The sequence below is a fragment of the Zootoca vivipara genome, chromosome 16, assembly GCF_965207765.1.
Source record: "Zootoca vivipara chromosome 16, rZooViv2.hap1.1, whole genome shotgun sequence".
NCBI classification, from domain to species: domain Eukaryota; kingdom Metazoa; phylum Chordata; class Lepidosauria; order Squamata; family Lacertidae; genus Zootoca; species Zootoca vivipara.
In genome coordinates this window covers 18,481,632-18,509,541 of record NC_142599.1, presented here as the reverse complement: position 1 = coordinate 18,509,541, position 27,910 = coordinate 18,481,632, and the positions used below count along the sequence as shown (strand labels likewise).

Below are 27,910 nucleotides of genomic sequence, written 5' to 3'. Positions count from 1 at the left end.
AGCCCAACCTGGAGATGCTGCCTTTGGGGATTGAAGCTGGGACCTTCTGCATGCAAGGCAGATGCTCTACCGCTGAGCCACGGCCCTTCGCCACACCCACACCCCAACCCACCCCAGCTCACGCCACCACTACAAATGGGGAAAAAAGAATCCAGAGTCTGAACACCTCAAAGACCTTTGTATTATAAACAGCCTTACATTATAATTATTTTACAAAATTATAGTGATTTTTAACATTTCTCATCTTTACAAGTGGAGAACATTAGACATGTATACTGAGTTAATGGTGTGTGTTTGTAGGCATATATACAGAGAGAGAGAGAGAGAGAGAGAGAGAGAGAGAGAGAGAGAGAGAGAGAGAGAGAGAGAGAGAGAGAGAGCTGTGATGGAACAGACAGGAAGTGATGCTGTTCTGAATTATTGTTATCAGTCACAGTAGGACCCGCAGTAGCCAACAGGGTGCCCTTGAGTTATTGGTCTACAACTCCCATCATCCCTAACCATTGCTAGCTGCAGGGGTTGATGGCAGCTGAAGTTCAACAGCTTTTGGAGGGCCCCACCTTGGCTGTCCCTGAAGTCATACATGGGGAAAGGGAGCCCCAAAAGGATCTCCCTCGCTGTACCCTTCTGAGTACACTCCCCACATTTTGGTTGCCTTTTAGCACCACCCAGGTCCTAAGCAACTCCTTGTGGTGGAGATGCTCACTTGTGCACATTTAAAGCACATGACTTCTCCCAAAGGATTCTGTGAACTGGATGTTGTTAAGGGTGCTGGGAACTGCGAAGGGTAATCTACAGCTCCCAGGATTATTTGGGGGGAAGCCATGTGCTTTAAATATTTGGTGTGTAGGCAGACGCCTCTCCTGGGTTTTTTTGCTTTGTTTGTTTTTTTGCAGTGAGAAGCAGCAACTGGGAAGCCTCCTCCCTCCCACCATTCCTCTCCCGCATCACATTCTGAGTGGAGCCCTCCCTGTAAGCACACTAGTCCTCATCAGATCCCGTTGCTTGTCAGGGCCGACACCTCCTCTTTGAGGAGAGAAACTCCAGGACCCTCCAACCAGCGAGGACATTAGCTCTGGCAGGGACGGCGGAAGTTTGGAGGAAGACAACATGGGACATTCTGCACCTTGTGGACCAACCCCCCACAGAGGTGTATGGGAAACGGTTCTGCTGGGTGATGATGACAAGGGTCACATCCACACATCATACATTGAAATCATATCACTTTCTCAGAAGAATCCTGGAAACAGTAGTTTGTTCAGGGTGCTGGGAATACTGGCTCCGTTATAGGTAAACTATGGTTCCCAGGATTCTTTAGGGCAGGCACCCCCAAACTGCGGCCCTCCAGATGTTTTCGCCTACACACTCCCATGATCCCTAGCTAACAGGACCAGTGGTCGGGGAAGATGGGGATTGTAGTCCAAAACATCTGGAGGGCCGAAGTAACAGAATAACATAATAACAGAAAGAGGTACATTGGCACAAATTGGGTTTGTCTCTAGGTAGTATTCCAGGGTGGAGAATTCAACCTGAGTTGATGAGCACCCATTCTGAAAAGACTCGGCTCCCAAGGACCATTAACTAACACGGCACACACACCATACATTTAAAGCACACGGCTCCCCCCCCCAGGAATCATAGGAACTGTAGTTTGTTAAGGGCGCTGGGAATTGTAGCTCTATAGGGGAGAAACTACTTCTTTGCAGGAAGAAGCCATGTGCTTTAAATGTTGAACGTGCTTTGTATATGTGGCGCGCAGTCCTGAGGTCTTCCAGTTATACGTCAAGAGGGTCTATAGTTCATGTTCACCAAGAGGCTTTGCTCACGTGAGGCTGAGGGTTTAAAGGGCAACGCGGCACTTTTTGGTTGGGTCACATTTGCACCATACATTTAAAGCATTATGATACTAATTTAAACAGGCACGGCTTCGCCCAAAGAATTCTAGGAGCTGTACTTTGTGCTGGGAGTTGATAGGAGACCCCCCCTAATCCCAATTCCAGAGCCACAGTTCTCAGCACGGTTTAACAATAAATCGCTCTTCAAAGAGAGCTCTGGGAATTGTTAGGGGTCTCCTAACAGGGCCTGCAACAAACTACAGCTGCCAGAATTATCCGGGGAAAGCCATGCCTGTTTAAAGTGGTATCATAGCACTTTAGATGTATGGTGGGAATGTAGCCTTTTTCTTTGTTGCTTATTGTGGTTTGAATGTCCAGGGTTGGTGGTGGCAGTGGATGGGGAGCATTTCAACCCTCATGCCATTTGCTGGGCTACGTACTTAGAGGTGCCTTCTGTCCTTTTCCAAACAGCCCCATTGCTTCAGCTGCTTTAAAAGAAACAATACAACCCACACCCACCGCACTTCTTGCTAACTGCTAAAAGTGACACACACACACACACACACACACACAGAGAGAGAGAGAGAGAGAGAGAGAGAGATGGCAAGAGCAGCCTTTGCTGGCAAACCCGAGTCCCAGTTTTACTGGGCATTTTATTGTATACCTCCAAAGCAGCTATTTGTAAGCACCAGAATGTGATTAAAAGAGGGATCTGCTAAGGACGTGGCTGATCTTTCCCCACCTATAGAGGATTGAGGAAGTCGACGGTGCCCTTGAAACTAAAAGAACTAAAAGAAAAGGAAGTGTGTCGATCCTGGCTTTCATGTACATACAGCAGCCTTTGCCTACCCTGGGCCCTCCTGATGTTCTTTCTGCACTACAACTCCCATCAGCCCCAGGCAATGCTTGCTGTCTGGCTGGGGCTGATGGGAGCTGTGTTGCCAAACATCTAGAGAGGGCCCCAGGTGGGCAAAGGCTGCTGTCCAGTCTATCGCTGCCAGGTGAGTCAAGAAACAACAGTTTCTTGTTGCCTCTCACGCATTGTGGCTTGCGCAATCCTGAAACAGAGGCAGATTTCAGTGCACAAAGGAACACACTCGATCATCCCCCCCACGGAGCAAAAGACACTGGGCTGTTTCAGTCTTAGGAGTGCACTGCCAACAACACAGAGGGGTGAAACGCCACCTTTGTGTTGGAGCTTAACTTGCGTGTGCAATTAACATAAACAAACACACACACTCATTCACAGTTAATGTGTTCGCAGTAATGTTTCAGTTCGCAGTAATGTTTCAATCCCCTGCATGGACAATATCTACACTACACATGCATAGCAGTTGGCTATTGATTTAACTGCTGCGGGTGACCATCCTGGGAGCTCTACTACAGTGAGGATGCTGACCAGGGGCTCTGCCTCCCTCTCACAGAATTACAGTGGCCTGGATTCTCAGGGGTATTACTATTTAATGTGGTGCTCTCCAGATGTTGTTGGGTTCAGAATGTCCCTGTCAGAGATGATGGGACTTGCAGCCCAACCACATCTGGAGGGCAAGGTGTTGGCTACCCCTGATTTAACTAGTTTTAAGCCCGCTGTATAGATATCCCCATAGACAGATGTCCAATATTTGTGTCTTTGCGCATACGTTCAGAAATGTGCTGCCCATCCGGCACATCCTTTGTCCATCCCTGCAGATGTGAGCAAATTACACGTGTGTTGACTTCCCTTCTTTAGAAAGGAGCATCCGTCAATACATGCAAACACATACATGTGCGAATAGCCACACAAGCACAAACAACCAAGTTTCTCCCGGCCAGGAGGACGAAGGAAGCAGGGTGGGTGGGGGGTGGCAGCTCATCCATCACTGTCCACAGCAGTTTGAAACAAGAGTCAAGAGGAAGAAAACCAGAGCTCTAAAGAGTTAGCAAAATGCTGCAAATTGGCAGAGGTGTCCTGATGCCGTTGTCTGCTGCTGCTGCTTGCTCTGCTCTCAGCTGGAACAGGGGGGTTGGCTCAAGTGCTTGGACTCTGTGTGGCACCCAGGGGTGGCGGGGCCCCATCTACTTCAGCCCTTGCCTGTGCCGCAACATCCCCCTCCTGGCACAGCCTGGGCCCCAAATGGATGATTAGATGGTGCCCTCCCTTGGCCTTGGCAATTCCTCTCCTTTTAACCGTTCAAGCTTGCTGTCCCTTTTCATTCTGAGGCTAGTTCAAGCATTGGATGGTGGCAAGCAGGAGCCGTATCTGACCATCTAAGGTAAAGAAGAAGTGTGGGTGGGGGGGGGCGGGTGGTTGGGAGGACCAAAATGAAAGCACCTGGTTGTTCTCTTGGACGGGGCACATGGCTGTCAGGAACAGGGATTGTGCGGCCCTCCTACCACTTGAGGAACTCGCGCACCCAGCTCCACAGCTTGGTGACCCAGATGTTGGCCCCCAGGTCCGTCAGGTACTGGATCTCCGGCGTCAGCATCTTGCGGCAGAGCTTCCGGTGCTTCTTGGGGATCCTCTTTTTCAGATTGTAGCCCAGGATGGTCTTTTTGCCAAACGGCTGCCACGGTTGCATGCTGGATTCCTGGATGGCGCTGGCATCCACCGGGCGGCCCCCGTCAATGCAGATGTTCTTCATCTTCTCATTCTCTTCCTGAAGCCTGGCCACGTCCCTGGCCATCCTCTCACGCCCATAGGCTTCCACCTTGCGCCAGAAGGTGGCGTTGAAGTGCCGGTAGAGTTTGGCGTCTATGAGATTCCAGGTCGTGGCCTTCTGGTAGAGCTCGTCCGTCAGCCTGGAGACGCTGGAGTCATTCCGGGCGTTGAGCTTGAAGTAGACGATGTCTTCCAGCTCCCAGCAGAGCAAGTCCTTCAGAAGCACCAAAGACTCGTCAAAGTACTCTACCAGCATGACCAAGTGGAAACGCTCGTCCACTTCGCGGATGTACTGTTCAACTAGAGGGCTGTTGGCATTCATGCTACTGTCATAGCCCAAGTCGAAGAAGAGGAGATTCTGGAGGTAATGTGCACCGAATCCATTGGGATTATAGTAACGCCAAGGGTCCTGCAGGAATTCGGCCAGCTTATCGTCGTCCGACAACTTCCAGGTCACGGGAATGATGCGCCCGAAATAGTGGAAGGAGGACTCAAAGAGGTAGGCGGGGTCCCGCAGCACGGTGACGAAGATGGTGTCGGCCGGTAGCAGCTTGCGCACCTCCTCATAATGGAAGCGCATGTGGTTGCAGATGATGTTGAAGCACATGCCAGGCTGGTAGTCCTGCACTTGACTCCGCTCAAAGAAGGAGGGGTAGTAGAAGTCGTTGCGTCCGCTGGGAAAGGCGAACTTCAGGCGGTGCTTCTCCCCAAAGCGGAAGAGGATGTTGATTATGGTGCTGCTGGCTGTCTTGTGGGTCTTCAGGAACATGATGTCCAGCTTGGGGTGGCACTTCTGTGGATTGTGGCTACCGTTGGCCAAAGCCGGCAGCCGAGCCTGGGAAGGGTAGGAAGAGCACGAGTAGGGGATTGGGACCCTAAGGGGAAAGCAGAGTCAACAATCAGGATCTCTCCAGGAATGCATAAGGAGCTCTCTCACCATCTTCCTTGACTGCACTACGCTTGGCAAAGGTCCCAGACCTTCCTCTAGCTTCCAGTTTCCACTGGACATTCATTTTCAGCAGTTGAATGTGGTTTGCTAGAGGAGGTAACTGATTGCCAACGCGTTTCTGGGCCCAATTCAAGATGCTCTCAATGGTACTTAGATCCCTAAATCAGTGTTTCTCAACCTTTTTTGGGCCAAGGCACACTTGTTCCATGAAAAAAATCACGAGGCACACCACCATTAAAAAAGTTAAAAAATTTAACTCTGTGCCGCCCTATATTGACTATATAATTATGACTGTAAGAAACACTTGCCAATTGCTGTGTTGGTTGCAATCTCCTGTAATAAGGCTTCACAAGCCGCTGATTTCTCTGCCAGCACAATCCTTTGCTCAGCAAGTTTCAGGTTGAGCTCATCCAGCCAGCTTCTTTAAGTTTGTCTAAATTTTAGTTTAGTTTGTCTAAATTTTGCCGCGACGTGCGGCGACGAGAAGGGCGATTTGCATTGTCACGTTCCTGGCGGCCGCCAATAATTATAACTAACCCGCCGGAAAGGAAACCGGCTTCCTGCCACGACGTGTGCCGCGGAACAGTGGTTGAGAAACGCTGCCCTAAATGACCTAGGCCACAAATATCTGTAGGACCATCTCCATCACTACCAAGGTCTTTGTGTGTTAAGATCTGCAGAGAAGTTCTGCCACCCTCCAAAGTGCAGAGAATGGTGGCCCAGGAGAGGACTTTCTCTGTAGTAGTCCCTGAATTGTGGAACTCCCTCCCCACAGAGGTGCTTCTGGTATCTTCATCAAACAGTTTTCACCATATGCTCAAGATGCACCTCTTTACCATGACTTCTGACACCTGAAATATATTGTTATAAGTTTGTGGGGGGCAAGACTCTCCTAAAATCTCTGGATTAACTAAAGGGGTTAGAATTTAAGCAAACCCCTAATTCTGGCTTTAGTAAATGTTGGAATTTAATCAATGGATTTAACATTGAAACTTTCTGAGACCTGCAGGTTTAGGGCAGTGTGTGTGTGTGTGTGTGTGTGTGTGTGCGCGTGCGCGCGTGTGTGTGCGCGCACACACACACACACACACACATAAAAAAGGTAAAGGGACCCCTGACCATTAGGTCCAGTCGTGACCGACTCTGGGGTTGCACGCTCATCTCGCATTATTGGCCGAGGGAGCCGGCGTATAGCTTCCAGGTCATGTGGCCAGCATGACAAAGCCGCTTCTGGCAAACCAGAGCATCACACAGAAACGCCGTTTACCTTCCCGCTGTAGCGGTTCCTATTTATCTATTTGCATTTTGACGTGCTTTCGAACTTCTAGGTTGGCAGGAGCTGGGACCAAGCAACGGGAGCTCACCCCATCACAGGGATTCAAACCGCCGACCTTCTGATCAGCAAGCCCTAGGCTCAGTGGTTATATATATATATATATATATACATATATATATATATATATATATATATTACATGTTACATATAACAACAACAACAACAACTCAACAGTGTAAAAATACAGGCTAACCAGGTAAATGGGGATGCAAAGGCAGAGCCATTAACCCAGGCATCCCCAAACTGTGGCCCTCCAGATGTTTTGGCCTACAACTCCCATGATCCCTAGCTAACAGGACCCGTGGTCGGGGAAGATTGGAACTGTAGTCCAAAACATCTGGAGGGCCGAAGTTTGGGGATGCCTGCATTAACCCATAAAGCAAGCCATCAACAAGGCAGGAGACCTTGAGCTCTAGGTATTTAGCAATAGTTAATCACAGAGTTGGAAGGGGGAAGTTTCCAGGGTTACAGTGGGTGAAGATGTACCAGATAAGGAGGGAGGGGTCCCTCCCTCAGTTGTGTGTTGGTGGACAGAGATCAAAGGGGTTTAGGATTTCAAAGTGGATGACTTAACTGAACACAGGGGAAAGTGCCACTTTGGCAAGCAGTTTGGTAAAGAGAGGAAGTGGGGTCTGAGCACCATGTGAGCTGACTGTGACAAAGAGACACAGAGAACGTGGCTGATTTCTCTGTTTGCAAACCCAAACCTGCTATGCTTATGGGAGAAGCATAGGGGTGTTCCTGCTCTGAACCCATCCATAGTAGGCTCAGGTTGTAAATATGTGTAAATAAACCATATATCATAAAAACACTTCAGACTCCACTGTGCCTCATTGTTCTAAAAGGAAACACAGACCCTAGTAAGTGTGCCTGGTACCCCTGGAATCTCCAAGTGGTGTGAGAGAGATGGATGCTCACCAAATTTTCTAAACTGTAGTTTGGGAGGCGCAGAGGGCCTGGGTGGGCACCGAGAGGTGACCGAGGGTGCTTTAAAGCCACAAGCACCACATTGGAGATTCCAGAGCTACATATTCACCAGTGGCAGAGTGGACTGTACCAGTACAGTGCTTTCCAACACTAACCCTCCCACACAGACAACCCAATTCCTTGAAAACAGAAAGCTAGCACATCAAGGATAACATTTCTTGCCCAGCCCCCACATGCGTCAAGTTTTCTACTTGCAGGGAATTTCCATGCATGCCCCTGAAAGAAAACAGATCCCCTCTCCACCTGAAGTGGTACAGTCCATTCTACCCCATCAGGGCTCAATCCCTTCAATCTCCTTCGTACATATATTCTGTTCTGAGAGCCTTTCTGTGGAGGCAGAACAGGCTGTGGTTCCGCTCATGGTCTCTTGGTCCACACGTCTTCTCCTGTGCACACCAGACTCACTCGGTCATGCTGACTTGTAAGGGTGGGACGGCGTAGGAGTACAGCAGCAGCATGAAGCTGGTTAGGAGAGTCCCCAGGATGAGGCCCTTACACATGGACTTCCAGTTCTTCCCCTGACGCACCATCGCAATCGCCTGAAAAGGAAAACAGAGGGAAAGGGCAGTGAATTCATGGGCAGATTCCTAGAAGCAAGAACACAAGAGGCTGCCTTATACCAGTGTTTCCCAACCTTGGGTCTCCAGCTGTTTTCGGACTACAATTCCCATCATCCCTGACCACTGCTCTTGCTAACTAGGGATGATGGGAGTTGTAGTTCAAAAACAGTTGGCAACCCAAGGTTGGGAAACACTGCCTTATACTATGTCAAACCTTTCGTCTATTTATCTCAGTGTTGTCTATACCGGGGTGGTGGTGGTGGTGGAGAACCTCAGGCCTGGGACCCTCCAGCTCTTTGCATATGGCCCTGAGAACTCACCCCAGGCCACACCCTTCACTAGTATTGCTTTGAGCCCCAAGTGTTTTCTTTACCTGCCTGGAAGGTGTCTCTGAACTCTGTTAAAGATCAACCTCATGCCTTATATACCCAACTGACTGCTGAGGGTTTCCTGCAGATTCCATCTTAGCAGGAGGTCCATTCCATACAAAGTGGGTGTGGCGGCGGCTGCCCCCCTTTGGTATTCTCTCCCTCCCATCTCTGTTTTCTCTTTGGCACCTGCTGAACACCTTCCTCTTGAAGTTGCAGTTACTGAAGTGGGAGGGAGAAGAGTCAGAGCCTAAAAGGTTTGTAATCACGGGCCTGCAAGAAGATCAAACCTATCCATTCTGAAGGAAATCAGCCCTGAGTGCTCTCTGGAAGGACAGATCGTGAAGCTGATCTTTGGCCACCTCATGAGAAGAGAAGACTCCCTGGAAAAGACCCTGATGTTGGGAAAGATGGAGGGCACAAGGAGAAGGGGACGACAGAGGATGAGATGGTTGGACGGTGTTCTCGAAGCTACGAACATGAGTTTGACCAAACTGCGGGAGGCAGTGGAAGACAGGAGTGCCTGACGTGCTATGGTCCATGGGGTCACGAAGAGTCAGACACGACTAAACGACTAAACAACAACAATCATGGGCAGATTGCTTAACCATAGTTCCCTGTTGCATCAGTGCTAACGGCAATGAAGGCTGATGAGATTCCTCCTTCTAACTGCTGGAAACAGCCCCAGACCCTGGTTTCAAGCCTTGGTTAAGAGAAGAGGCAAGGAACCTTTTTCAGAACAAGGGCCACATTCCCTCGTAGATACCCTTCTTCGGGCCACATGCCAGTGGTGGGCAAGTGTGGAGGGAAAAGTGAGCGGGCCAATTGATGCGGATGTTACCTTTGTGCAGTAATTTAACTTCGACACACACTTGCATACCCCCTCTCTACTCTCCACCTGGGCAAGCAAGGGGCATTACTGGTGTTCAAGGACACATGCCAGCCAGGCAATAACCACTCAAGGAGGGTACAAAGCAGAGCCAGTGAAGGGGTGTGGCCTGGGGAGAGTTCCAAGGGCCAGATAGAGAGGCTTGGGGAGCCAGATTTGGCCCCCGAGTCTAAGGTTCCTCTCATCTGGTTAAGGCTGGCAGGAGAAATTTGAGCCAAATAAATAAAGCACACAATCCCATAGGGCTCCGTATTTTGTAATGCGCTCCCCCCCCAAAAAAACCCTACACACATACACAGACAGACAGACAGCCCTTCTCCCTCAAGTCTATCCTGACAATTTGCTCAGCAACCTCCTTGCTAGCAGTGAGCAAAGATGAAACATGGAAAGGCTACAGCACCTGCCTGCTGTCAGGAGGAGGAGGTCTGCTGAAATCAGACCTCAGAGTGGCTCCAGGAGCTTCAGTGGCTGGATGGAGCAAATGCCTGCTCCTTTCTGAGGCAGAGAGAATGCCTGAGCTCCCGGTGTGCGAGTGTCTGCAATGCAGCAGCACTGTCCTCTGTGTCAGGCCAAGGAGACATACTTCCTGGGGCTTTGCAGTAGCAGAGCTGGCAATGGGCATGGCAGGCAGGCAGAGTTTTGGGTGAGAGTGCAAATGGGTTGCTCCCTGGCTGGCAGCCGGGAAGGTCTGATTGAAGGAGCTCTGGGTATCCAACCAGCCATCCTCAACCTGCTGCCCTCCGCGTGTTTATTTTTTACCCCCTGCCAGTTTAAAGGGCCTTAAATTGTTAATAAGTCAAAGGCCCTGGGGGAAGAGAATTATTATTATTTTGCCTGGCAACTAAAGATACAGTTGGGTGCCTTCCCCTCTCTGCCAAGCAAGAGTGCATGGGATTCCAGGGTTTGTGCTTCTTTGACAGAGACTGTCGTAGCTTTAAGAAATATGATTTATTCACATATTTACACCTTCAGTTTGCATGGGGGAATCCACATCTTACAGCACGGTCATCTCAAGAGAGACTTGTTCCGGACAGCAGTGCAACACTCAGCCCAAGGCCTCTCTCCCAAATCCGCTGTTCCTAAAAATTAAGCCTCCCTAATTCAGTTGCATTCTAATTGTCAGTTCTTTGGATGCTATTACGGTAAGTACTACTGGTTAATCCCCTCAGGTGTTCCCTGATTTTATCAACACTTGTTGATTGACTAGGATTAAAGACTGGTACACACTGAGAACATTTACCTAGGTCTACTCTTCACATGCTAATTGCTGATGCTCAGAAGTGGGTACACACATTCCAGTACACATGGATCTTAATTACATTCTCAGACTTTGAGAATGTAATAATAATAATAATAATAATAATAATAATAATAATAATAATAGTTAGAATTTTAAGGTCTTATATATATATAATAGATGTTCATAAATGTACCAAGCAAACACATACAAATATAGGTTACAGGTAAGTAGCCGTGTTGGTCTGACGCAGTCAAAACAAAAAATAAAATATAAAAAAATTCCTTCCAGTAGCACCTTAGAGACCAACTAAGTAGGTCATAGGTATGAGCTTTCGTGTGCATGCACACTTCTTCAGATACACTGAAACAGAAGTCTCCAGACCCTTATGGTATAGTCAGAGGGTGGGGGAGGGGTATTACTCAGAAGGGTGGTGGGAATGGGTGATTGGCTGATAGGAGTGGTAAAACTGTTCACGACTGCAATTGGTCTTGCAGGAAAAAGCAAGGGGTGAGATGGCTAAAGAAAGCTTTATTATGTATAATGAGATAAGAATCCAATGTCCTTATTCAGACCAGGCCTCTCCATGGTTTTAAGCTTGGTAATGAGTTGCAATTCAGTTGTCAACAGGCTTACAACTCCTATCAGCCAACCACCCATTCCCACCACCCTTCTGAGTAATACCCCTCCCCACCCTCTCACTATATATAAAGGTCTGGTGACTTCTGTTTCAGTGTATCTGAAGAAGTGTGCATGCACACGAAAGCTCATACCTATGACAAACTTAGTTGGTCTCTAAGGTGCTACTGGAAGGAATTTTTATTTTTATTTTTTATTTTGACATACAAATATGTAAACCACATGTCTGGAACCCACAGAAAAGTCCTGAAACCATTTTCTCCCTCCCAAAATGACCTCAAATATTTCTCTGCAAGGTCGAAGGAAATGGGAAATCTCCCCATTGTCTCTTTCACAAATCCTGTCTCAAGGGCACATTTAAGATATGAATAGGGTGTGAGCCTGTGACCTGGATTTAGGAATTGAGTAGTTATAACAAAAGAGTGGCCAGGATGCCCAGGTAACCCAATCAGGTAACCTGGCAGACAGGAAAAACAACACACCCAGATTTCCGCCCCTTCTCTGATGTATTAAGGGGGTGGTCTTGGGCCACACCCCTTCTGTGATCTATGTATGATGTTTCTGGGGGTGGTCTTGGACTCCAGGGCGGGCAATTTATGATGTCTATATAAGGGCTTGCACGCATGGCTCAGGGTCCCTCCCCCCCTCATATGTGTGTGTGTGTGAGCACCCTGTTGCAACAGCTTTAATAAAGATCAGGCTTACTAGCTGCTTTGCTTCTCTGGTTGGTCTCCGTTATTTTCTCCTGCTGATAGAGAACTTACAGAAGGACTCTATATGGGCTCTTGGGTACCCCATAAGGGAAAGGGAGCGTTTTTTTCTATAATAAATAATAATAATAATAACAATAATTTATTTATTTATACACCACCCATCCGGCTGGGTTTCCCCAGCCAGATTAATATCTATGTGTAATTAAAATCCATGTGTAAGATGCACATAATCATTATTTAAACAGCTCAAACCCCTTGCATAATACACAATGAGACTCTCTTTCAGCACATCTCAGTTACAACATACAAGTTTTAATTAAACCCCAATATTTACTTAGCCTAAACATTCAGCACCACAAGATCTATTAGAACACATAATGAAGGTGCCAGGCAAGCATCGCTGGGAATGGCATTCCACAAAGGCAGAAAAGGCTCCATTCTCATGCCTGCCACCCTCCAGAACTCTTGCGGAAGAGGCACACAAAGAAGGGCCTCAGATGATGATCACAGGGTCCCGGTTGGTTCATATGGGGAGAGGCAGGCCTTGAGGTATTGGGTCCTGAGCCCTTTAAGGCTTTATAGCTCAAAACCAACACTTTTAATTGGGCCTGGAAACTAATTGGCAGCCAGTGTAGTCGGGCTGAGATTGGCGTTATGTGCTTCAACTGTCTTACCTCAGTCAGCAACCTGGCCACTGAATTCTGCACCACTGAAGTTTCCAAACTGTCTTCAGAGGCAACCCCAAGTATAAGTTGTTGCTGTAATCCCTAGGGCAGGCATCCCCAAACTTCGGCCCTCCAGATGTTTTGGACTACAATTCCCATCTTCCCCGGCCACTGGTCCTGTTAGCTAGGGATCATGGGAGTTGTAGGCCAAAACATCTGGAGGGCCGCAGTTTGGGGATGCCTGCCCTAGAGGTTAAAGCAGCTAACCAGTTTAATCTAGAATATGCCTCCTAGCCGAGTTTAACTTTGTGGACTACAACTTCTGCCAGCTTCAGACTTTGCTCCCATCAGCCTTAGCTTCATACAGCCATGTTGGCTGGAGGGGGGACTGATGGGGGCTGTAGTTTAACACATCGGGAGAGCACCAGGTTGGCGAAGGCTGGTTTCCTTAATGTTGACTGAGTCATAGCAAGGCAAATGTTAGTTCTTGCATGTGGTGGGTGGGTGTCTGGCAGCCCATTTGCCCTGAGTAGGTAGCCATCATAGGCTGTCATACACGCACAATCTTCCCTCTCTGTTCTGGGGTTCTGGGCCGAGTCAAATTCACTGTTCCTGTTTGATTCTCCACTGTTTCAGTGACTGCTTCTGCCCCTGCCCTCAGTGACCAAGAGACTGCCAACAGGGTCTCCCTTGCCAAAGCAGTCTGAATCCTTTCACCCTCCCCACATTTCTGTGCCCTTTAGCACAACCCAAAACACCTGGAGGGCATCAGGGTGGCAAAGGCTGGGGTAATGGAAGGAACTTCTGCACGGAACACTTTCTGTATGGAGTTTCATTATGGAGTTTGTGGTCTATTTCACCAGCTCAGCTCTCAAGGATCTCTTAGATGGAGTAGGTCTAGTCTTGCTACCCAAAAACTCTTGAGGGTGATGACAGGGCACTTGGCTCAAATGCTAGAGACTCAGCCCCTTGCACAGTCACCAAATGGCCAAAGGGAGGGTTGCAGCTCAGTGGTAGAGCATCTGCTTTGCATGCAGAAGGTCCCAAATCTAATCCCCAGCAGCATCTCCAGTGAAAGAGAATGAAACCCTGAAGAACTGCTGCCTGTCAGGGTAGGCAATAATGAGCTACATGGTCTGATTCAGTAGAAGGCAACTTCCTATGTCCCTATTTAAATCGGCTCTTTATTCAGAAGCATGAGGACTAGGATCTTACTCTATTTTTAGAGCAAGGGTTGTAGATCAATCCTTAGCAGCTCCAGGTCAGGCTGGAAATGCCCCCTGCCTGAAACCATGGAAAGCCTCTGACAGTCAGCATAGAGAGGCACTGAGGCTGTGTGTATGCCATACATTTAAAGCACATATCCCCCCCCCAAAAGAAAAAAATCTTGGGAATTGTAGTTTGCTAAAGGTGTTGGGAATTATAGATCTGTGAGGGATACATTACAGTTCCCAGGACTCCTTGGGGGGGGGGTGTTCAATATGCTGACATGGTATAAGGCGCCTTCCTACATTCCATTTTCCATCCCTCACCTTATCTTCAAAAATACATTCTAATTTCCCCACATCATTAAAGAACAGATAAATATGTAAGGCAAATAAATGATTACAACAAAACGATCAAAATCTACGTACATCAAAACAAAACCCGACAAGGGAGACAATTCAAAGCAGCATCATGCGTGTGAACAAAAAATCAAGCCCCCAGCTAATTATTACCGGCTTTGCGAGAGACACAATCTAACGAGGACAGAGCTTTTCGCTTGCCTTGGCGTCCTTGGGAAGTTCAATGAGAGTGAGGGAGAAAAGATCTCTTTGTTACTTATTTCACCTTTTCCAGCTAGAGAGTAGGAGCCTGCGAGAGATGGCGACACAAAAGCACCCACCAGCAAAGTTATCCAGCTGAGACAGAAAAGGTCAGATTAGAGATTTCTGACATTTCTGAAAGAAGAGGGGGAAAGAAAGCGCATTCATTCGGAGAGGTAAGACTACACACTTATCCACACTTACCTTCTGCCTTACACTGCCTACCGGTAGGCACAAGTCTGTGCTTTAAAGCTCTGTCTTGGAGCGCTCTTTGTTCCGCGCTGGAGCTTTCCCCATAAAAACACGCTCATTAAAGCTGAAGTGCAATATTAGCCATTTGTTTTTTCTTGGATGGCTGCTGGCTGTGATTCAGCAGTAAAGGAATGGTTTCCCGGGGTGAAGAAAAGAGCACTTGGTTATGGAGCTGTCTGTTCTTGGAAACAGTGGAGGAAAAGCAAGTGTGGATAAGCACTACTTTGGCTATTTATTTCATGGGCTTCCATTCTAATCTGTTTGGTAAAGGTAAAAGGTAAAGGGACCCCTGACCATTAGGTCCAGTCGTGATCGACTCTGGGGTTGCGCGCTCATCTCGCATTATTGGCCGAGGGAGCTGGCGTACACCTTCCAGGTCATGTGGCCAGCATGACAAAGCCACTTCTGGCAAACCAGAGCAGCACACGGAAACGCCGTTTACCTTCCCGCTGTAGCGGTTCCTATTTATCTACTTGCATTTTTGACGTGCTTTCGAACTGCTAGGTTGGCAGGAATCTGTTTGAAGGGAGGTTAAATGATGCAGCACCACGAGCAAGTGTCACCCTCCGTTTCCAAGTCCATTTTCATGCTACTTTTCCTCTTGCAAAAAGTCCGATCTTTCGCTACAAGTCCAGTTCAAGGGCAAAAAGCATTTAGTGGCACTTTGCTAGAGGCTCGCAAATATATTGCGGCCTCTGTTTGATGGTCGGGGGGGGGGCTGCTAGCTGGAAGAAGGCTTTTATCAGTTAACAACCAAATTGGGGTGGGGTTGGTATGTTCTTCTGGATAGCAGCTGGCAACTGATTAGGTTTCCTAATCAGCCATTAACATGTGGGATAGCAGCTGGCAACTGATTAGTAGGTTTTCTAATCAGGCATTAACATGTACCTGGAGCTGCCCTGAAAGTCAGGGCTCAGGGTGTCCAGCTTAAGCCAAAGCTTGCCATTATGCTGGCAAGAGCCCCAATTATTGGCCCAGTCATGTAAAAAGCAGTCAAAGGGTTCTAGGGCATATGCAGAACGGCAGCTAAGTTCTCCACCTTTCCACAGCAACCTGCATTAAAAAAAAATCCTCATGAAAATTTGCCAGCATTTTAGTGCAAATGTCTAAGAATTTAAGAACACTGCTGAGTGGGGCCAAAGGAGGCCCATGTACAGTAGGAGGCTCAGGGTAGTGGGTTTGAGCCCCATGCTGGGCAAAAAGATTCCTGCACTGCAGGGAGTTGGACTAGATTACCCTTGTGATCCGTTCCAATTCTACAATTCTGTTATTCTAGTCCAGCATCTATTCTAGTTCTTGCAGTAGCCAACCAGTGGCAAGCCCACAAGCAGGACGCAAGCATTTAAAGCCCCTCCCCCAATTCTGGAAACTAGTTATTTCTAGATTTCAAAAGGAAGTGATAGAAGAAGATGTGAAACTCTGAAGAAAGCATACAGTATTTTGGTAGAATGGGAAACGAAAGATGAGGAGGTCGGTTATGCTTAAATGGCCCCAAGATATAAGACATAATATACAATTCGAGGACTGGGAACAATTGTGGAAAGTAGATTTAAAATTTACAGATTGTTCTCTTTTGAAGGAAAACTACATGAAAATGATGTACAGATGGTACATTACACCAGTAAAAATGGCAAAAATGTACAAAACTGGGTTAAATAAATGTTGGAAATGTAAAGAAAAAGAAGGTACTTTTTATCAGATGTGGTGAGAATGTAGAGAAGTTAAAATATTTTGGGAGATGATATATAATGAACTGAAAAAAATGTTCAAAAGGACATTTCTAAAAAAAAAACCAGGAGCATTTTGTTAGGGATTTTAGGACAAGACCTGCCAAGGAAAACAAAGAATGTATGCTTATTAGAGCAAGGATGGAAAAATGAGGAAGTCCCAACGAAAGAACAATGGCAAGAAAAACTGATGAGCTATGCAGAACTGGCAAAGTTAAGATATAAACTACGAGAGAAGGACAACCGAAATTTTAAGGAAGAATGGGAACTTTATACATACTATTTAAAAAGACAACAAAAGGACTTGGACTCCTTGGCAGGTTTTGAATAAACATCCACAATTTATTAGTAGAATATAGGATAGATAAGGTAAAGATATGTACAATTTTATAACATGCAGAGAATAACATGTGCAAACAAACGAGAGAGGGGAGCTGAGGGAAGTCTTGGGAGGGTGGGGGAGGGAGGGAAGCAGGGGAGGGTATAAAAGGGGGGAAGTAATTGGTTATATTGATTGAGGATGTATTTTGTTAAATTTGTTTAATAATTTTTTTTCACAAGGAAAAAAAGAAAAGAATTCTGGAAACTGTAGTATACACCTCATAGAGTTACAATTCCCAATGCCTTTAAACGGCAACTGCCAGGGTTATGGGGTGGGGGTGGGGAATGTACTTTAACTGTGTGTACATAGCCGATGCCAATGACCAAGTTAAGAATATACAGTGGTACATTGGATTAAGAACTTAGAATCATAGAATCATAGAATCGTAGAGTTGGAAGAGACCACAAGGGCCATCCAGTCCAACACCCTGCCAAGCAGGAAACACCATCAAAGCATTCCTGACATATGCCTGTCAAGCCTCTGCTTAAAGACCTCCAAAGAAGGAGACTCCACCACACTCCTTGGTAGCAAATTCCACTGTCAAACAGCTCTTACTGTCAGGAAGTTCTTCCTAATGCTGAGGTGGAATCTTCTTTCTTGTAGTTTGAATCCATTGCTCCGTGTCCATTGCACCCTCCTCTATATCAGTGTTTTTCAACCTTTTTTGGGCCACGGCACACTTGTTCTATGAAAAAAAATCCCGCGGCACACCAACTCTGTGCCGCCCTATAGTTTAGTTTGGAGGGGAGACGTAATCATTACACACACGGGTGCAAAAAGTGCATGGTGTAAAAGTTGGAGTTTAATGGCAAAAGACTGTTGAGGGGTTCCTTTGCGGGTCTGTTCTGCATTATGTCCTTGGCGGAGCCACTCGCCGCCTTCTCCCCGTGCGCGCAGCCCCGGCGGCAGAGTTTCTGCAGCGGAAGGGAACAAACGACCGACCGACATCCGATCGGTCCCTGTCTGTGTGGGCTGGGGCTTCTTGGTGAGGCTCCCTTTTGAGGCTCCCACATGCGGCTCCGGAGCCGCGGGTTGCCGACCCCTGGGCTAGCAAGAAGAGCACCTCACCTTCTGCAGGACTCCTTGCCGAAGAGGCCGCTCACTCCCGCGCCAACCAAAAAACTCCCGGGCGCCGCCAGCAAGAGGAGCGAGAGCGAGACAAACAGCCGCGGTGGTGGCTGTTGAGAGCTGCGCTCGCCCCGCCCCCGTCATGACCCGGCCGGCTTCCTTTCCGGCGGGTCAGCGCCCCTAATGGCGGCCGCCAGTCACGTGACAGGGCAGCAAATCGCCCTTCTCGTCGCCAGCGTCTCCCGGCACACCAACCAGCGTCCCGCGGCACAGTACTGTGCCGCGGAACAGCGGTTGAGAAACGCTGCTCTATATGACATCCTTTAATATATTTGAACATGGCTATCATATCACCCCTTAACCTTCTCTTCTCCAGGCTAAACATACCCAGCTCCCTAAGCCGTTCCTCATAAGGCATCGTTTCCAGGCCTTTGACCATTTTCGTTGCCCTCTTCTGGACAGGTTCCAGCTTGTCAGTATCCTTCTTGAACTGTGGTGCCCAGAACTGGACACAGTACTCCAGGTGAGGTCTGACCAGAGCAGAATACAGTGGTACTATTACTTCCCTTGATCTAGATGCTATACTCCTATTGATGCAGCCCAGAATTGCATTGGCTTTTTTAGCTGCTGCATCACACTGCTGACTCATGTCAAGTTTGTGGTCTACCAAGACTCCTAGATCAGGCATCCCCAAACTTCGGCCCTCCATATGTTTTGGCCTACAACTCCCATGATCCCTAGCTAACAGGACCAGTGGTCATGGAAGATGGGAATTGTAGTCCAAAACATCTGGAGGGCCGAAGTTTGTGGATGCCTGTCCTAGATCCTTTTCACATGTACTGCTCTCAAGCCAGGTGTCACCCATCCTGTATTCGTGCCTTTCATTTTTTTTTGCCCAAGTGTAGTACTTTACATTTCTCCTTGTTAAAATTCATCTTGTTTGTTTTGGCCCAGTTGTCTAATCTGTTAAGGTCATTTTGAACTGTGATCCTGTCCTCTGGGGTATTAGCCACCCCTCCCAATTTGGTGTCATCTGCAAACTTGCTCAGGATGCCCTCAAGCCCATCATCCAATCATTGATAAAGATGTTGAATAAGATTGGGCCCAAGACAGAACCCTGTGGCACCCCACTAGTCACTACTCTCCAGGATGAGAAGGAGCCATTGATGAGCACCCTTTGGGTTCGGTCAGCCAGCCAGTTACAAATCCACTGAATGGTAGCATTGTCTAGCCCGCATTTTACCAGCTTCTTTACAAGAATATCATGGGGCACCTTGTCAAAGGCCTTGCTGAAATCAAGATAGGCTACATCCACAGCGTTCCCTTCATCTACCAGGCTTGCAATTCTGTCAAAAAATGAGATCAGATTAGTCTGACATGACTTATTTTTCAGAAACCCATGAACTTAATTCATTCTGGAGGTCCGTTCTGAATGAACTTAATTCATTCTGGAGGTCTGTTCTTAACCTGAAACTGTTCTTAACCTGAGGTACCACTTTAGCTAACGGCTGCTGTGCAGCCGCCGCACAATTTCTGTTCTCATCCTGAAGCAAAGTTCTTAACCCGAGGTACTATTTTTGGGTTAGCGGAGTCTGTAACCTGAAGCGTCTGTAACCCAAGGTACCACTGTAACAAGAGCCTGCTATAGTCCCAATAGCTCAACAGCCTTCCTTTCGCACAGCAGCCAAAATCATTTGCTAAGTGTAAACAGTGGGATTTTACAGCAATCCAAAGACCCTTTCAGCTCCAGAAATGATAATCTCTTGACTATCCTTATGCGGAATGTCCCAAGTTCACTGAGGTCCAGCACCGAGGGCCTTCTGGTGGTTCCCTCCCTGCGAGAAGTGCAAATTCAGTAGGTTCTCCTTTTAATATGAACTGAATAAAATGTATCCCACAATCAAACTAAACTTCTTGCTAAGGCTGCAGCCCATCAATTTCCCTTCTTGGTAGTGGTGCCCTCCCATCAGATGTCAAGGAAATAAACAACTATCTGACTTTTAGAAGACATCTGAAGGCAACCCTGTTTAGGGAGGTTTTTAATGTTTGGTGTTTTATCATGTTTTTAATATTCTGCTGGGAGCTGCCCAGAGTAAACAAATAATTATTTCCTGCCAAAATAATTGCAAAATCTTCAGTGACTCAAAAGCATTCAGATTTGGCATATGAGCCGTGTGCAGATTTATTGAACAGCACCCAAATTTTGAATGTTACTGTGCATATACAAACTGCCAAGAATGGGCTTCCTTCCAACAGCACCCTCTCCATATCAGTCTGAAGTTGTGGGCACACTATACGTTTAAAGTACACACAAAGCACATCCTCTACCCCGCCCCCAACAATCCAGAGAACTGTAGTTTACCCCTTTCAGAGCTACAATTCCCAGCACCCTTAATAAACTGGCATACATACGAGAGAAGCTAGGGTTGAGGGATGGATGCATGGTTCTAGCTGGCTGCATTATGTAGCTGAGATTCTCATCTCAATGAATAATGAATGGAAATTGTAAATAGATCCTGAACTGAGTAACAAGACTCCCTTATTCTTTCTTGACATTCAACACTGCATCCCAGTGTCTTTATGTTGACCTTTCCCTTGGAGGCTGATCCACAGAAAGAACTGGGAACCCGATACAAACTGGAGGGGAAAGAAAGAGAGAGAGGTTGCGGGGCAGAGGAGGGAGGTCCAGCCTCTGCCTGGTTTGGCACATAGGAGACCACCTGGAGCTTTGAGACACCTGTTTGACTGCCTTTTCTTATACTGTACAGTCATACCTCTGGTGACGTTCGCTGCGGGTTGTGTACATCACAGGATACAAACACGCTGAACCTGGAAGTACCGGAATGGGTTCCTTCTGGTTTTGGCGATTTGCGCATGCGCAGAAGCGCCGAATGACGTCACGTGCATGTGCAGAAGCGCCAAATTACGCAACGAGCATGCGCAGATTCGACGCTTCAGGTTGCGCACTGCTCTGGTTGCGAGCAGGGCTCTGGAACGGATCCCATTCACATCCAGAGGTACCACTGTATATTATTTCATGCCACCCAGTGGCAGATCATAAGGTACCGCTGCCCGGGATGGGCGCATGGGGTGTGCCCCAGAGGGGGGCAGGGGGCAGAGGGAGCCCACCAAGGCTCTCATCACAAAGCAGCACGTGGGGTGCACTTGTACACCCCAGCCCAGTGGAGAGAGGTGGCAAGGCTGCCACCGACTCTCCTCCGCTCCACCCCTGGGTGAGACCTGACCCAGGAGTGGAGCTGCGGCTGGGTGTGAGGAAGCTGGCAATGAAGGAGCCTGTCATGGGAGCAACTGATCGCACTCCCTCCAAAAAATGCACCCAGGGCTGTGCCCCTCCCCCCACTACACCACTGACACCACCTCGGTCTCTGGGTGGTGCAAGATTCCAGGGGTCCAGGGTTCATGTTTCCTGGGTCTCCCCCCCCCCCGGGCGTTTAATCAATCAAAGGCCCATGTGGGTTGATTTCCTTTCTCTGTATTCCATGTCATACTTTGATCACTTGTAATGAAATCCACATGGTTAAAAAATGCTCCTATCATTGTTCTTTAGTCACTGAATTCCTTCCCATTTAGTTTCTGTGTTCTTGTTTCCTTCTGCGGTGTATAATGGAGGGAAAAAAAGTTGCATTTTGGTAAGTATGGGGGACAAATGAGATTCTGTTAGTATTTAAAGGTGAACCTCTATACTCTCACTTTCCAAAACACCATACAAACCAAAACACAGCCACCCGTGAAAATTCACACATCTCTGAATTTTGCAATGCAGTTCTCTAGCCAGGAGATGTGTACAAAAATGCAGGGTAAACTGCATAGAAATGAATGCCTTAGTGAAAAAGCACACCAAAAATGCAAGGTATATGGGGAAACTGCTTTGCCAAAATGTGTATATGAAGCATAAATGCATATAAAAATGTGTGTAAGAAGAGAAATTTGCGCCAGAATTCTGATGAATGTTCAGGAGGACTTATTTTACAAAATTTTCAAACTGATGTGGAACCGTAGAGAATTGGAAAAACAAGAAATAGAGAATCCAAAACTGTCAGATTCAGCCACCCCTACATTCTGGTAACCCTAAAATGTAGGAGTTTATCATACACTATCAAAGGGTTGCCTCCATGCTAATGCCCTTTTAGTGTTGCTTTTTAAAGAAATAAGATTTCATTTTGACAAAGAAATAATCATAAATAAATAAGAATAAAAATGTGCACCCCACCACCATCTTTCTGATACAGTATATGGTTTATTTATACATATATACAACCTGCGCTACGAAGGAGGGGTCCATAGCATTTGCACCCCAAGAGGGTCCTGTTTCTCCCATTGCTGCTGCCTCTAATTCAGTCAGCCCACATCATACTCTGACCACCCCCAGCTTGCTACCACTTGTAGACTGACATGCTTCCCCCCTCAATTACACCACATCTAACTGAAATGCTAAAGCTTCCTCCTAACAAAAACTCAGGCACTGTCTTCAGACTAACTATTTCAAAGCTCAGGGTGGGGCTTCACCCATCTGTTGGTTGGCAGAGAGTCTGTCAATTGCTTTCTTTATAGCTCTCCACCTTCCCTTTGTCCACTTAAATTGTCCATCTCTACCTGACCCAGGAAGTTGGTTTGAGCTGTTTAACAGGCTAAACCAGCATCTGGCCATTTTAATACTCCTGTTGTTCGGTCCCAGCTCCTGCCAACCTAGCAGTTCAAAAGCACGTCAAAAAGCGCAAGTAGATAAATAGGTACCGCTCCGGCGGGAAGGTAAACGGTGTTTCTATGCGCTGCTCTGGTTTCACCAGAAGCAGCTTAGTCATGCTGGCCACAGGACCCAGAAAAACTGTCTGCGGACAAACGTCACCTCTCTTGGCCAATAAAGTGAGATGAGCCCCGCAACCCCAGAGTTGTTCGCGACTGGACTTAACTGTCAGGGGTCCTTTACCTTTTTTAATCAATTAAACTCCAACACCCACTAGACCCAGGAATTTACGAGAGTCAAGGCTCCCACAAATTCATAACAATATGAACGTAAGACTTCCGGAGAGACAAGATGGTGAGCACCACAGCTGCCTGGCTATTCCCTGTGCCGGCAACAACGCCGCTGCCGTCGCCGTGATGGGGGAGAACCAGAGAGGCCACGCAGAGCCCCTAGCCCCCCCCCAGCAGCCTTGACCCCACCAGGACTGGGAGCACCCTACCAACAGCCCAGCTGTACAGAAAACAAAAAGCAAAAGGAGCACCAGCTTGCCACCGCAGCCACCACCAAGGGAGAGGGGTAGGTGGGTACTGGGAGGGCCAGGGAGACTGTGAGGAATCGCGTGGCTTAGCCCTGGCCCAATCCTGAGCCTACATCCCCGGCTGCTAGCGCAAAAAGAGCAGGCCGGGGCCCAGGGGGGAACCGTGCACCGGAGACCATCCCGGGGGAAAACAAGTGCAGCGTGGGACCTCCCTTGCTGGAAAATTCATCATCATCATCATCATCATCATCATCATCATCATCATCATCATCATCATCTTTTTCTTTGAATAACTGTAATGGTATCCATGCAGGAGGCCTGAACCACTGAAGGCCACTCCCTGAGACTGCCGCATTAGCCCTAACCCAGAGACCCGACATCCAGCCCCCGCGGTGAAATTAAAACAGCGGTCCCCAAACTAAGGCCCGGGGGCCAGATGCGGCCCAATCGCCTTTTCAATCTGGCCCGTGGACGGTCCGGGAATCAGCATGTTTTTACATGAGTAGAATGTGTCCTTTTATTTAAAATGCATCTCTGGGTTATTTGTGGGGCGTAGGAATTCGTTCATATTTTTACCCAAAATATAGTCCGGACCCCCACAAGGTCTGACCCCTGAATCAAAACTTCCTGTGAGTCAAAATGACCACCAATACATTATTTTAATTACGGTACATACACAAACCCATTTTTCATTAGTACCATTAGTTTTCATTTTTTATTCATTTTCATACAGTTTCTATTATTAATCACTTATTTATTATTATTATTATTATTATTATTAAAAATACCCCCCTTTAAAATTCTTTTAAAAACCCCAATATGAACATAAGAAGAGCCTGCTGGATCAGGCCAGTGGCTCATGTAGTCCACCATCCTGTTCTTGCAGTGTTCTTGCCAACTAGATGCTTGCAAGCAGGCCTTAAGAGTGCTCTCCCCTCCCGTGGCTTCCAATGGCTTCCAATGGCTTCCCGTGGCTTCCAATAAGAGTGCTCCATAAGAGTGCTCTCCCCTCCCATGGCTTCCAACTATTCAGAAGCATTTTTGCCCCCAACTGCGGAGGCATCATAGATGGCAGCCATTGATAGCTCTCTCCTCCAGATATATCTGTCTGCATGAAGCAAAGGGTTTATTCTCTTGACATACCGTACTCCAATATGGACTTTTCAGGCCTGCCTCGACAGTTAGATTTACATCTCTCGTGCATTCTCTCACTGCCCATCCTCTGTATTGACTTTCCGTACAGTATGAGGGTTAATAATTAATATGCTTCAGAAGGAACTGAACCTGCAGTGACCCAGCCACTCAGGTAGTTCTGGGGGTCCCTTTTTTTACGCAAGGAACTTGCAATTCTCTACTACTGTAGAAGTGAGAATCGGTTCCTGCCTCTTGCCCCAATGGTAGCTGCCCGCGAGGGTCAGAAAGAACTACTGCATGTATGATGTGATCTGTTACAAAAGCCGGGTGCCTGCCCCTCTCTCTGCCAAGCGGTGGCAAGAGCCCATGGGGTGCCAGGCGCACACACAGGGTCTGTGCCCCTTTGGAGAAGAGAAGACACGGCGGAGACTGTTGTGCGTTACAAAATATGGTTTATCCACCTTATCCCTCCCTTCAGTCTGCATGGAGGGAGTGCAGATCTTAATAGCATGATCATTCCAATAGGCAGTGCTGCAAACAGCCTGCAGGCAGCTTTCCCCAAAGACGGATCTCCCCTCCTCTTCTCTCCCAGAAACCCCTTGCTCTCCCCCAAAGCAGTTACCCTGACAACCTCCCAAATACCCAGTCTCTCCTTACACCTGGGGGCAAGAGGGAAGTTCCCTTGTATTGTTAATGGCCTTTATTGTTCTCTTGATAGCTGTAGCTAGGCCAGGGTGGTTTGCATAAGATGGCACAGCTCTCCAGTTTATGTTTTAATCCAGATCCCAATTAATAAAAATCCTAGCATTTATTAATTCCTAGGGTTTAGGGGGATCCCCACCCCCCCGTCTATAACATTCTGGTGGTTCCCTCACTACGAGAAGCGAAGTTACAGGGAACCAGGCAGAGGGCCTTCTCGGTAGTGGTACCCACCCTGTGGAACACCCTCCCACCAGATGTCAAAGGAAAAAACAACTACCAGACTTTTAGGAGACATCTGAAGGCAGCCCTGTTTAGGGAAGCTTTTAATATCTGAAGGACTGTTGTATCTTAATATTTTGTTGAAAGCCGCCCAGAGTGGCTGGGGAAACCCAGCTAGATGGGCAGGGTATAAATAATGAATTATTATTCTTATTATAAGGGACCCCTGACCATTAGGTCCAGTCGTGACCGACTCTGGGGTTGCGGCGCTCATCTCGCGTTATTGGCCGAGGGAGCCGGCGTACAGCTTCCAGGTCATGTGGCCAGCATGACTAAGCCGCTTCTGGAGAACCAGAGCAGCACACGGAAACGCTGTTTACCTTCCCGCTGTAGCGGTACCTACTTATCTACTTGCACTTTGACATGCTTTCGAATTGCTAGGTTGGCAGGAGCTGAGACCGAGCAACGGGAGCTCAGCCCATCGCGGGGATTCGAACTGCCGACCTTCTGATCGGCAAGCCCTAGGCTCTGTGGTTTAACCCACAGCGCCACCCCTGTCCCTGTCTTAGTGGCAGTACACTGGAACTAAACAGAGTAAACGAAAGCTTGCACAATATAAATTATATTGCACATTCACCACTGGGTTGATGAGAGATGGCAATATGCTTCAAAGGTAACCTGTTGTGTTTCATGGCTGAAAAAGGATATAAACACATCCCAAAGCACCCAAACCTCAAATCAGTTTGATTCCATTTTCCTGATTCCTGTTTGGGCTTCTGGGTATTCAGTCTAAAGCTTTTTCTTTTTTAACCTAAGCGCACTATTGGGTTAATAATTGGCAGGAAAATGCAAGTTGAGGAAGAAACAAATAAATGCAAAACCTGTGCACAAAAGGTTCAATTTCAGCCATGATTCGCTAGGGCTAAGTCCCACACCGTTAAGCATGGAACATAGAGGAAAGAGTTTCTCAGAGCTGGTACACACAGTGCAATTTCTTCACATAATGCAAACACATGGAAAAAATTCACAAATGCACATCAGTTTGCACCACACAATCTCTAGCAATTACTAGACATCACCTTCAGCCCAATTCCCAACCCATCTCCTCCACTTCTTGTTGCCTTACTCTCCCCACTCTTGCTGGCACACAGCATAACAAACAGCCTGGCTTTGTACTTCACCTTTCCCTCAGTTTAAGCACCTTCCAGCAAACCTTCCTTCGCCCTGTCACCACCAAAGCAGAGTTTGCCAGGGAAACTTGGGGATGCTTCTCCAACATGGGATGGCCTCTCCGCTAGCAGACCTGCTTACAGCATCCTAGAAACCCTCTGCCGGTGTTGGCAAGCCTTGGCCAAAGAAGGGGGTCTTTGCCGGAGCTGAGAGGAGCCTCAGGAAGGCCCACCACCACTGCCGCCAAGGGCTCTCCACCTCATTGCAAGGGCCAGCTTCCTCTTTTGGGAAGCTTGTAGGAGCCTTCCACCGTCTCCCAGGAGGACAACGTTCTGGAAATCAACTCTTGCTGCTCCTGCTGCAACCCAGGCTGACTCTCCTAGCTTTGCCTCTCTCTTCCCACGTCAGGGAATACAGAGAATTCTTTCACAACGGGCTCCCAAGCCAGCTCCAAGAACAACAGCATCATTTGTATGTCTCTGCAGTGCTGGTATCAACAAAGACATTGTCCCTGCCGTCCCTGCCTTCTTTTCCCTGGCTCTCCTGCTAAGAGCAGCAGAATCCAGCAAGTCTTCTCCACAGCCCTGCCTACCATAGCCAGATCAGCTGAAAGCATGGAAAATAAAACAAATCTGTGGCTCAGAGGCCAGCGCAGGACTCACATTAGGTGGCAGAGAAGGCAAGACTGCACCAGGTTTGTACGTCGGTTCTTGGGCGAGGGCTGGCAACGGTTTCTACGTCAGCTGAGATTTCAGTAAATATACCCCTGCTCTGCTTCCATTCAGTAGGAAGGTGAGGCTTGCACAAACAGGAGCATACCATCACTCTGGAGGGCTATTATTTATGGAGGCCAAAGGCACCACCCTACATATAAAGAAGTGGGATCTACAGGTTTGGGAAAACCTTAAGATTTGCAGAAGCACAGAAAATATTGGCAGGGGGGAGGAATTACGATGGGCTAGGGACGCGGGTGGTGCTGTGGGTTATACCACTGAGCCTAGGGCTTGCCGATCAGAAGGTCGGCTGTTCGAATCCCCGTGACAGGGTGAGCTCCTGTTGCTCGGTCCCAGCTCCTGCCAACCTAGCAGTTCGAAAGCATGTCAAAGTGCAAGTAGATAAATAGGTACTGCTCCGGCGGGAAGGTAAACGGTGTTTCCGTGTGCTGCTCTGGTTCGCCAGAAGTGGCTTAGTCATGCTGGCCACATGACCCGGAAGCTGTACACTGGCTCCCTCGGCCAATAAAGCGAGATGAGCACCTCAACCCCAGAGTTGTCCACGACTGGACCTAACGGTCAGGGGTCCCTTTACCTTTACCTTTAGGGACCCCCAAAACAGCACAATGCAGGCTGAAACATGTTCAGTGGGCATAGATTTTTGACTGACTGTTGGGGG

The 27,910-nt window shown here is 47.8% G+C and overlaps 1 protein-coding gene across 5 annotated transcripts; it reads right to left on the bottom strand.

Moving 5' to 3' along the window:
• Positions 1-159: 159 nt before the first annotated feature.
• Positions 160-27,326, bottom strand: GAL3ST1 (galactose-3-O-sulfotransferase 1). Of its 5 annotated transcripts, none has more exons than XM_035098710.3 (3): positions 27,181-27,326; positions 8,151-8,284; positions 160-5,348 (listed from the first exon to the last, which is right to left on the bottom strand). In XM_035098710.3, exons 2-3 carry the CDS (start codon positions 8,273-8,275, stop codon positions 4,205-4,207), a joined length of 1,269 nt encoding a protein of 422 aa, XP_034954601.1. In that variant the 5' UTR covers positions 8,276-8,284; positions 27,181-27,326; the 3' UTR covers positions 160-4,204. The 5 variants fall into 5 exon arrangements, with proteins under 5 accessions (XP_034954601.1, XP_034954599.1, XP_034954598.1 ...); XM_035098708.3 differs by lacking the exon at positions 27,181-27,326 and adding an exon at positions 26,530-27,147; XM_035098707.3 differs by lacking the exon at positions 27,181-27,326 and adding an exon at positions 14,826-15,547.
• Positions 27,327-27,910: the final 584 nt, after the last annotated feature.

What these genes read in the sequence shown, in the direction of transcription:
- GAL3ST1 (XM_035098710.3), bottom strand. Translation starts at nt 8,275, where the DNA reads ATGGTGCGTCAGGGGAAGAACTGGAAGTCCATGTGTAAGGGCCTCATC. An exon ending in TTACAAGTCAGCATGACCGA is followed by an intron (nt 5,349 to 8,150) that starts GTGAGTCTGGTG and finishes CTTTCCCCTTAG; the next exon opens with GGTCCCAATCCCCTACTCGT.